The 10,648-nt window shown below is 42.2% G+C and overlaps 1 protein-coding gene across 1 annotated transcript; it reads right to left on the bottom strand.

Moving 5' to 3' along the window:
- Positions 1-1,488: 1,488 nt before the first annotated feature.
- Positions 1,489-9,848, bottom strand: LOC118775709 (G-protein coupled receptor 4-like). Its single transcript, XM_036525751.1, has 2 exons — positions 9,557-9,848; positions 1,489-3,537 (listed from the first exon to the last, which is right to left on the bottom strand). Exon 2 carries the CDS (start codon positions 3,492-3,494, stop codon positions 2,427-2,429), a length of 1,068 nt encoding a protein of 355 aa, XP_036381644.1. The 5' UTR covers positions 3,495-3,537; positions 9,557-9,848; the 3' UTR covers positions 1,489-2,426.
- Positions 9,849-10,648: the final 800 nt, after the last annotated feature.

Raw genomic sequence — 10,648 nt, 5'->3', positions numbered from 1 at the left:
AAACCTCTAACCCGATCAAGGGAGAGGTTTACAGTGATCAGGTTGGCTAGTTCTTGATAACTTAGTGGTTGCTAATGTGTTATATAGTATGACTAATCTTGTTGATACCATGTGTCATACCTGTCATAGCCAAAAGAAATTCTGCAAAACAGACACTTTGCATTTGTTGAATTCATAATGTATTATAAAGAGAAGGTGATGCTGGTATACTTTTGTATATCTTTATTATATTTTTGAAAAAAGTGCTCTGTGGCAATTTCTGTTGTGAAGAATGCTCTACAAAAGGCAGTTTCATTGATTTGACATAACCACAAAGGCATAAAATTAGAGACAAAAATACATGTTAACAGAAATAAAATAATTGAAGTTCCAAAGATTTGTGAGGAGATTTTTTAGAGAATCCCCATGCAATCATTTAACCTTCCCTTCTCAAGTATAAAAAACCCACTTACCGCTTCCTTCTCTCATCAGCTATTCATGTCATCCCACCTCCTCCATCTCCTCCTCATATGCATTCCCCTGTATGATATCCAAATATGAGGACAACCTCCACCCCCAGAAAGGTATGACCCCTTCCTTGGTCTCCAAACCAATGATCCGTACCCCTGTACCCTCACCATCAGCAAGGCCCATTTTTGTATTAAAATTCGTACCTACTGTATTTGTCACACACCTTTAGTAGAGCTGACTTACATTGTTCACATTTTACAGGCTGTCAGTATTAGCTTGTTAACTTCTGCTTCTTCTGTTAGAAGTTAAGAAGTAAGAAATAATGTGGTCAATTTTTATTACAATTTCTTGCTGTTCGTCCCTCACAAACTACCATGTTTTATTTCTGTTTGCATAGTTTGCTTCTGTTAAGTAGCTGTGGGACACAGCAAGTTGTTTGTCAGAGTTAAAAATACAATAAATGAAGAAAATCCCACTAAAGGTAAACACCTCTGGCACACTCATATGGCATGTCTATTATAACAATGTGCTGTGAACTTTTCATCACAATCTCTAATACATTTATACAAGTGAACGTGATATTGTCTCAAAATGTAACTACACTTGTTGGTCTTAGCAATTGGAGCAAATGTTCTACACCTTAAATAATTTACACGTTATATTTGTTACATTACTACCTGGTAAGACTGGGTGTATAAAGTGTATAAATTCCATTTAATATGAGAGAGACTGATGTACAGGTCACAGCTCTGTTGGAAGAGGTTTTAATACTTCACACAGATGAACGATCTAGTTGGAATTCTTTCTTTTACACTCAGCTGATTTCAATTATTTGTGCTACATTACCTCCAAATACTGAACATTGCAATTGAAGAGGTAAACAACTAAGTTAGCTTAGCTAGACTCCATAAATCCATAAACAAGAACTTGAAACAGTTATTTTCAGTTTTGTTGTTTACAATGAAACATCTACAGTTAAAATGCAAATATGTACTTCAAACCAATGATCAAAATTTTGTACGTGTGAATGTACCTGCATTGAATGTACCTGCATTTTCAAGTGTTTTAAGATGAAAAGAACAAGCAATTAGATGAATCTGACTGCTGAAAAAAAAGGTTTTTCTTCCAATACCTGAACCTTCCGCTCTCACCATTGTCTGTTATCCCATTTTCCCCTCACCCCTTCCTTCATTTTATTTTAACTTTACCATTTTATGATGTCCAAGGCAGGTGGTGGGGAGAGGGGCAGCATCCTCATTTGTGATCCTTTCCTTTGCCAAAGAAAACCTTTCCTATTCCAGGAATAAACATCCACTGCAGCACATTTTGCATATCACGTTGTAGAAATATTAGTTTAAATAGTGCCTTTTCCCCACACTGCCTTTTCTGATGAAGGCCATTATGACATTAGAACATCCACAACAAATGCAGACGCGGATGTGCTAAAGGTGTGATAATTGTGTCTCTGCCTTTGGCATTGGTTTTCCCCAGTGTCCTGGCACTGGTGGCTGAAATAGACAGGGCTGGTGAGGGCAGCTGTGGAGTTTGAGGAGGCTTTCTGAGGAGCTGGGAATCAGATGAGAAGGGAATCAGTTCGGAGTCCTTACTGCTTTCTGCAGCTGCATTCAATTAGGTTCCTTGGTGGTGGTGGTGATGGTGGTAAAGTGGGGGGGGGGGGGGGATTTGGAGGACTGCCTCTGATCATGACAATTTCCAGGATCCTTCCAGGAGCATCAGCTGCTCAAATACTGTATGCTGTACAGCACATAGCTAAAGCAGCATCTTTCCTCTTTGCATTCTGTCATTTGCTACATCCCAGGAGCACTGCAGAACTACAACATGTACCATCAGACTGCTCTGAGATGGAAAACGCACATCATCAGTTTCAAGGAGCACAAAGAAGGGAATTCTTAAATATCAACAATATACAAGTATACAGAAGACACATGCACACACACGCACATCAGAATCAGTCCTCAAGATAGGCTGGTGAAGCGAGTCCTCAGTTGTGTGGGCGAGGAGGCAGTTCGGGACCCTGAGCTTGCCCCGTTTCCCCACCAGCAGCAGAGCCTCATGTCGTCCTTGACCCCGTTACTGACCAACACATAGAGCAGGGGGTCCACCACGCTGTTGAGGCTTGAGAGGGCCAGCGTGCCGGAGAAGAAGAAGTGCAGGCTCTGCTCGAACACGCAGCTGTCATCTCCCAGGAGGATGAATACCACGGAGCGCAGCAGCAGCAGGATGTGGTAGGGGGCGAAACAGATAGAGAAGATGGCGATCACCCCCATGGAGAGGAGCTTGACCTTGCGCTTGTTGCCCTCCTTGATCCCGTAGCTCTGCCTCACTTTCCTGAAGATCTGGGTGTAGCAGAGGGCGAGCAGCAGCAGGGGCGCGAGGAAGCCCAGCCCCACCCGAATCAGGTTGAAGCGGGCCAGCTGCAGGGTCATGGGGTAGTTCTCGTAGCACCGGCCCGTCTTGGCGTGCAGCGGCGAGTCTGTGTTGAGCTTCAGAATGAGGGTGTGCGCGCCCATGATCAGGAGGACCACGCCGCCGCAGATGGCCCAGGCGTAGCGGTTGCGGCGGAAAACCTTGGCATGCAGCGGGAAGGTGACGGCCAGGCAGCGGTCCACCGAAATGCAGCACAGCAGGTAGATGCTGACGTACATGTTGGAGTAGTAAATGAAGCCAGCCACACTGCAGGAGACCTCTCCCAGAACCCATTTGTGGTCCATGCGGTAGTAGTATATCCACAAAGGCATGGTGGAGATATAGAAGAGGTCTGACAGAGACAGGCTGAGCAGGTAGACCCCCAGCACGTTGTGGCTGGACACCTGCTGAACAATGGGCCCCAGGGTGGTCAGGTGGAAGACCACGCCCAATATGAAGGCCATGATGTAGATGGCCATGAGCAGGTCACTGATGGGGCTGACATCTATCTGCACGCAGGACGCATTGGCGACTGCGCTTGAGTTGGTGGGGTTTATGATTGTGGAGTAGCTGGCAGAGGAGTTCATGATTGCGAAGTAGTTGGTGGAGGAGTTCATGATTGCAAGCGAGTGCGAAAGGCAGAGAGGAGGGAAGGAATTCCTGGGATGTAAGAAAACAAAAATGAAAATTAAGGCATGAGTCATTCATGTCAGAAGCCACAGCTGACTGATGCACACACACGTTTCATTAACTCTCAGAGTGGAGAAGGAGAGAACATTAAATGAAGAAATGACACATTGTGAGTCAAATAAATGCTTCAGTTAGAGAAGAAATTGGTTCATGATCATTTCCAGCACCAGGGGTGTCATATTTTCCCACAGGTTCCCTGCAAACTTTGCTCTTTTGGTACTTTTCCACTGCTGACTCATCTATCTTTGTGAGGAGTACAAGCAGTTTCAGCCTCCTGGGCGTCTGCAGAGCTACAACTCACACTTTATCCTATTTGTCGACGGTCACAAATCCAATCAATACTTTTGGATGGAGAATTACAGAGCACCTCAAACGGACATTGATTCCACAGAGAAAAGGCTTGAATTTCGCCCAGTCAAGCAGCTGCATTACTTTTATGAAACAGGGCAGTGGATTGGAAAACAGGCTCCATCTTTAGACCACAAGTATCACACTCAGCATGCTGCTAAAACACCAGCTGCATTTATGTGTGCCTAGCTTTTAGGCCATTCAGCCACAGCACGTAGACAGCAAAGCTTTAAAGTGATCATGCAAATTGCCCAGCTGTACATTCTCTCCATGCAGTTCTTACCTTAGTTTTGTCATCCACAGCAGGTAGCAGTAAAGGCCTCTACAATGTAGAGCCAGTAATATTTACACAAACAACCCAGGGCTGTAGATTTTACTCATAGCTCTAGAATAAAAACTATGAACTGCAGATCTGGCAGGATTATGCAAGCAATCAAACTGATCATTGTTCTAATCCGAAAGCAAAACAAGCATATCATTTTCGATGAGCTTGTGGGTCAAAGGTATGCTGCTTCCCCGCTGAGTAATTACAGCTCAGGAGAAGAAATCATGACACGGTGACGGCTGAAAACAGGAGCTCCCTTGCCCTGTTAAATATGTGTGTAATGTTATCTTTTTTAATATTAAAAATGTAATCAATTCACTTCTTTGTAATTCATTAGACCTTTCTTCATAACACGGCGCTGGTCATTGTGAACTTGCTTTGAGGAAGGCGCACAAAGGGCACGTTGCTTTGAGAGGACGCGCACTCGGACGGCACCTGGCAGGCACACACACACACACCTCCACAGATGGCGGCACGCGTGTGTTTGCACCTCTGTGTGTTTTATATTTCCCTCACTGTTCGTTCCAAACAATCGGTCCGGTCTCCTGGGACCCAGAATGTGAATTCACACAGCTGAAAATGACAGAGTGGCTCTGGATTTATGTGCCCTTGTGAGTGAGCATGTGTCTGGTGTGTGTGTGTCTGGTGTGTGTGTGTGTGTGTGTGTGTGTGTGTGTGTGTGTGTGTGTGTGTGTGTGTGAGAGAGAGAAATAGTGATGTATATACTGAGTCAGCAGAAGATGAATGTGAGTAATTTTTTTTGGTTGCTCAATCATTGTTTTAACATCACCAAAAGGTCTTCCAACAACAGTGACTACTGCTTATCATAGTGTTTAATATCCAATGTGGATTTGCAAACACAAAGTCCATGGGATTGGCAAGCACTAATGTGCTGATGCAGACCTTCCTAAACAAATAAGGAAGTTAGTCGAATATAAATGGAAAAGTGAAACTTAGAGATGAATTTGAAAAGTGCACTTAATTTAGAGGTGAATTTCAGTTGTCTTATCTCAGTGTGCTTCATTCAGTGCACTTAAATTCAGTGTGCTTAATTTCACTTAAGTAAAGTATGCTTAATTCACTGCTGAGTTCATTGTAATAAATTTCCTTTTTGTACAAACTGGCTGGGACAGATTCACTATTCGTGCAAACGCATGATTTTGTACATATATACATATGTGCATATACAGTATGTGTGCATACGATCAAATTGATGAACATTTTGGAATTCATCAGTTTCAATTTTACCTGGAATTTGTTCCTACGTGAGAACAAATCTCATATTTTCCTCAGACTGTCAGGGATATGGCTGCTGCTTCCCAGGAAAGCCACTAGATGGCATCATAACTTCCTGTGTTCTATGTCTGATTTAGTCAATGTCTTTCAACTATGTTAATTATTTATTGCTTTCACCTGTGTTCTCTGTTATTTATGCCCTGCCCTTTGTTCCTGTATTTTCGTAGTCTTGAGTTGCCATGCTTAGTGTGTGAGAACCATGTACCAAGCCTGTTTTCTTTCTCCTGAGTCTCCAGTAAAGATTACTTTATTTTCTTGTGTCCTGAGTCATCTCTACACTTGGATTTGCCCTGCTTCTTGTCACACAGACCACTTGTACCACTTATGCAAACACATGAATTTTGTTATTTGCCATTCCAATAAAACTGTACATAAAACTGTACAAGTATCAAATATATATTTGAACAAAATGACCTAAAATGCAATTCAATTTGCAGTAAACAAAAAATATACTAGTAACTAATGTAATCAATGGCCTTTGATTGTCATTAACTTACTTGCTGAATTACAATTGCCACTCTGTCTATACACTCTGTCTGTAGGTGACATAAGTTATGTGAAAAGTAATTGATTCTTTGTTTAAGAGAACGTGTAACTCACCACTTAGTACAGTTGTGTTCGTTTGGGGAAACAAGCTAAGACACAAAAGTAAACCCACACACCGTTATTATCTGGGACTATAAAAATCACAGCAGAAGAAATAAGCTGCAGATGAAGTATCCAGGTGCAGAGGGCGAAGTGCAACTTAGCAAAAGTTTCGGTCAGATAAGTTGTGCAAGATGATGCTGGCCTGCTGTGTCCTTCACAATATAGCCATGAAAGATGGCATTCGTTCACCATCAGATGACCAGCTATGAGTACATCCTATGCCCTAAATCACTCTAGAGAACAGGGCTACAATTCAGACTGCCATGAATTAAGTAAGCGTCTCTGAGTAAAAGTGTCAGTTACACATAGCTGTGCACTTTTTTATTCCCGGCATACATTTGTAAAGTCTGCTTCCACATACTTTCTATGTGACAGATACTAATGAGACCAATGATACTACTGATTTACCAATGCTGTGGACACTCCACTGCACACATTATGGAATGTGTTTTTTTCTTGTATCCACTTTAGTTAGAATTGTTTACAAGTCTGAACCTTCTTTCCTTTTCTGTAGTATCAGCTATATCTGTGACTTGGAAGTTAAAATGTGCTTACATGGGATTGTTGAGGGGTTTCCTTAAGATAATCAGAGATAATATACACAAGCATCTAGTTAAAGTACTTTTGGGATTCATCATTGTGTGAAGAAAGTTGGGTGTTTATATGATTTTCATGAATCCGACATATATTGTTCGTATGCATTTTCCCAAGAACAAAATACAATAATTTCTATGAACATTTTGTTGAATGAGGTCCACTGAGTTACACGTGTCCTATACTTAAAGAAATGTCTCCTGCAAATGAAACATTGCTCACCCATGGTGCAGTATGTTCAGTAATTATACATTGATATAATACGTAGGTTTTCTAAGAACCTGGGTCTTTCACTTAAATTTTCCATATATCTGATGTATGTAATTTGACCAGGCTGTTGACTGAAAAACTGAGTCCTACTCTGGAACAAAGAGAGCAAGGGGCCAGCCTGTAGTACAAGCTTTTTCTGATCTGTGACAACCCCTGTGTCTCTGGAGTACCTCTCAGTGTCTCTCTGGACACTGGACATCACTTTCCCAATTGTCATCTAGCACACTGTCTCTTTTTGGCTAGCCTTCCGGCCAAAGCCACCAAAACCCTCAAATTAATTCAGAGGTTTGTGGTCCAGTTATCCAGTTTTCATTCAGTGCTTATCTCATGCTCTGTGAGCACAGAACACCATCTGCCACCCTCTGCTTCAGTGGATCATGTGCCTCTGCCTACATGGTAAATTGAACTTTCCATACTGGTCTTAACAGTAAAAATGCTGGCCATTTTCTCCCACAGAGTAAAGACCACAATTTTCAGGTATAATCTGTCAGCTTCTGAATATACTGTTGACAATGTGGCCTTATTGTTTGCTCTTTTGCACCTTTTCTTTGTAAGATGCTCTGGTTGAGAATGTCTGCCAAGTGACTAAATATAAATATCAGTCCATATAAGTAACAGTTTGTGCCCAGTGCATGGCCTTGTTTCCTCATATAGCACAACCACAGCCACAGAGGATATGTAAAACAGCCCCTCTCTAACCTACTCTCTCCATGCATGTTCCTTTTAGTTGTGGCCTGAGGCCTTTCATCAGTTATTTTCATGGACAACTTGACCACTGTTCTACTGTTGTCCCCCCAATGATGGAATGAACTTCCACATTTTATCCATTCTGCTGAGTTCCTCACTGTCTTTAAGAAAAATCTGAAGACACAGCTCTTCCGTGCTCACCTGAACACCAGAAACCCTACCACTTAACGCAATTCCTTATATGGTAAATTTTGTTTTCCTTAAAAAATTACTTTATGGTTTCGTATGCGTCTCTACCAGCTTGTACCTATTGAAACAACTTCATCATGCACTTCTAATATTGTTGACTCCATATGTTTTATTTTTTTTGCTTGTGATGTACTCTGCCTCACTTGTAAGTCGCTTTGGATAAAAGCGTCTGCCAAATGAATAAATGTAAATGTAAATAAATGAACAGGTGGGCCACTGTTTGTCGTCTCACATTCTCTGTACAGGTATAGCCCCACCGATATTATCTTCATGTATTGAACAAATCATGCTTTCTTTGTAATTTGACATGCAATATCCCCACCCACAATTCATGTTTTTACTTCGCCTCTCAGACATGACTAACTACGGTTGTGTTTTGAATGATTGGGTTTTTTTTTCCAAAAAACAAACAGATTTTTTTTCTTCTTACGGTAATCACAGTGTTTAGCATTCATGACTATTGAGCAACTGTCTTTAAGAATGGCAGTACAGCTTTTACACTACCATTCATGTGGGAATGTCTCTTCCTCTTGTTTTTGAATGGAAAAAAACACATAGTGAAACCGATAAAACTAAAATGCTTTCGCTTCCAGCCGACTTGAGGTCTGATCAGGAAAACACCTGTTTACCTTGTGTCTGGCAGCATTTTAAAACAGAGGCCGTGAGAGAGCAACGAGACAAACTGTGCCGCCTGCTTTTGTGCGCTTCAGCATTGCCTCCAGCCACACTGAAAGCATACGTGCAGTGGAGCTACAAATAATTTTGCAAGTTTGTAAGCATTTGCAGATGTACGCAAATGGAAAATGTTTAGAGTGACTTTGCACTGAGTCAGCGAGGCAGCTGTGAGCTTAAGCAGTGGGTGCTGGGACTTTGAACCAGCAGGTGCCGGGATGAGCGCTACCATTGTACTGTCGACATATTCAGATAACCAGCTTTGTAAATTTGTAATGAATAAAAGGTGACGTATATCAGTGGCACTGGTGGAAGGTCTATGCTAGTACTATGCATGTACATAAGGTAATCAAAGTAGCCTTTCCAAAGCAGAATAAGTCCTTGTGAGGTCCCATGAAACACTTGCCCCAGTGTGTGCATCCAGTTCTTACTGATGTAAAGGTTTCACATGGTCAGACTAACCAGCATTTTCTGTTAATCAAATGTATGACTATTGCTTTCCTGCCTGTAATGCCTGTAATTTCATTCAAAGAGGATTTTACCCAAACCTGATATTTTTTTGTGTGTCACATGGTATTCTGATGAAATGGTATTCTGACCAAATTCTGATGAGAATTTCTGTCACAGTTCTGTCAGATTCAGATGAACAGTGTCTGATGTTTTGCTTTTAGATACAGCGCAGGGACAATAGCAGTACTACAGGAACACACATGGCACATGGCATAGCTATGCCTGTGGCTGTAACTCTGATTACTCAGCTGAACATACGGAAACCTCTTATATATTCAGAAACAAATGGGATGTCAATGACGGTGTTCTCTAAAATTGTCAGCAAAATTGTCAGCAAAACCTTATGTCAGCAACATATAAATGTGTAAGAAAAGGGTTGTAAGTGCTCACCTTTTGAGTGTCCCTCTGAGAGCGTGGTAGAAATTTTGGATGGATGTCCCACCCGGACCTCAAAGGTTAGTATCCTTGTATACACGCTCCACAGAGGCTTGCAAAACTACTCCAGGTCCGGATTTCAGATCCCGCTCATGTTGCAGTCTCAACAGGTCAAAATGGCAGATGTCCAAAGGGGGGTGCGTGCAGGTGAAGTCCTTTTGCTAGGTGGCTCTGCCTCAGGGCTCCTGGTTGAAAACAGCTTTGGAGAGGAGAGAGGCAGGGCCAAGTCAGAGTATGAGAAGGAGAACACGCATCTGAGAGGAAATTACCAACGCTGATAGTGCAGGAGGAACTTATAAAAAACCCTCAGTGAGGTGTCTGCTGAACTCCACCCCCCTGCTGGAGGCAGTGAGTGATGAAAGTCCCTAAAGGTTTTTGTTTTGTTCTTCACAAGGGAAAGCTGTGCATAGAGCAACCCAGCCAAAACTTAGAAATGTGTGTGTATGTGTGTCTGTGTGTGTGTTTACACCTCTGTGCACATATGTATGCTGGCTCCTTAATGTGAGTGTGTACCTGTTATGTACACATCTGTGTATGTCTGTGTAAATGTACGTGTGAGCCTGTGTCTTTGCGTCTGTGCGGTAAGTGTCAATACATGTGTGAGTGGGATTATGTGTATGAGTGTGTGATTGTGTGTATGTGTCCATATTTGTGTATACGCCTGTGTGTGCATGTGTGTGAATGCGTAAGTGTGTGTAACCTGAATGAATAATTGCCATCACAGGAAACAGTCTTGAGGTGGAGTAACAGCTCTCTGGAAACACAGTGATGTCATCATCAGCAGATAGGGGGCCACCACAGAAGGCATGGACGCGGGGCTAGTCTTGGTCAGTACACTGAAACGTCTCTTTCATTGGGGTATTCCCATTCATTATGTATGCGCCAAATAATCTCCACAACATTAACATATCATAAACATGTCTTTCACTTCCCTTTCAGCAGCAGCAAGCATTTTTTCCAGGCCTACATTACTCTGAGCAAGGACCCTCTGTGTGCCAATTATTACTAAAGGTACCCATAGGAATTACAGCCTCACCCAAGGCAAAA

Source organism: Megalops cyprinoides, chromosome 3 (assembly GCF_013368585.1).
Source record: "Megalops cyprinoides isolate fMegCyp1 chromosome 3, fMegCyp1.pri, whole genome shotgun sequence".
Taxonomy (NCBI): Eukaryota; Metazoa; Chordata; class Actinopteri; order Elopiformes; family Megalopidae; genus Megalops; species Megalops cyprinoides.
This window is presented reverse-complemented; position numbering and strand designations above follow the sequence as displayed.

Bases quoted from the DNA above. Each gene is read 5' to 3' on its own strand.
- LOC118775709 (XM_036525751.1), bottom strand. From the start codon at position 3,494: ATGAACTCCTCCACCAACTACTTCGCAATCATGAACTCCTCTGCCAGC.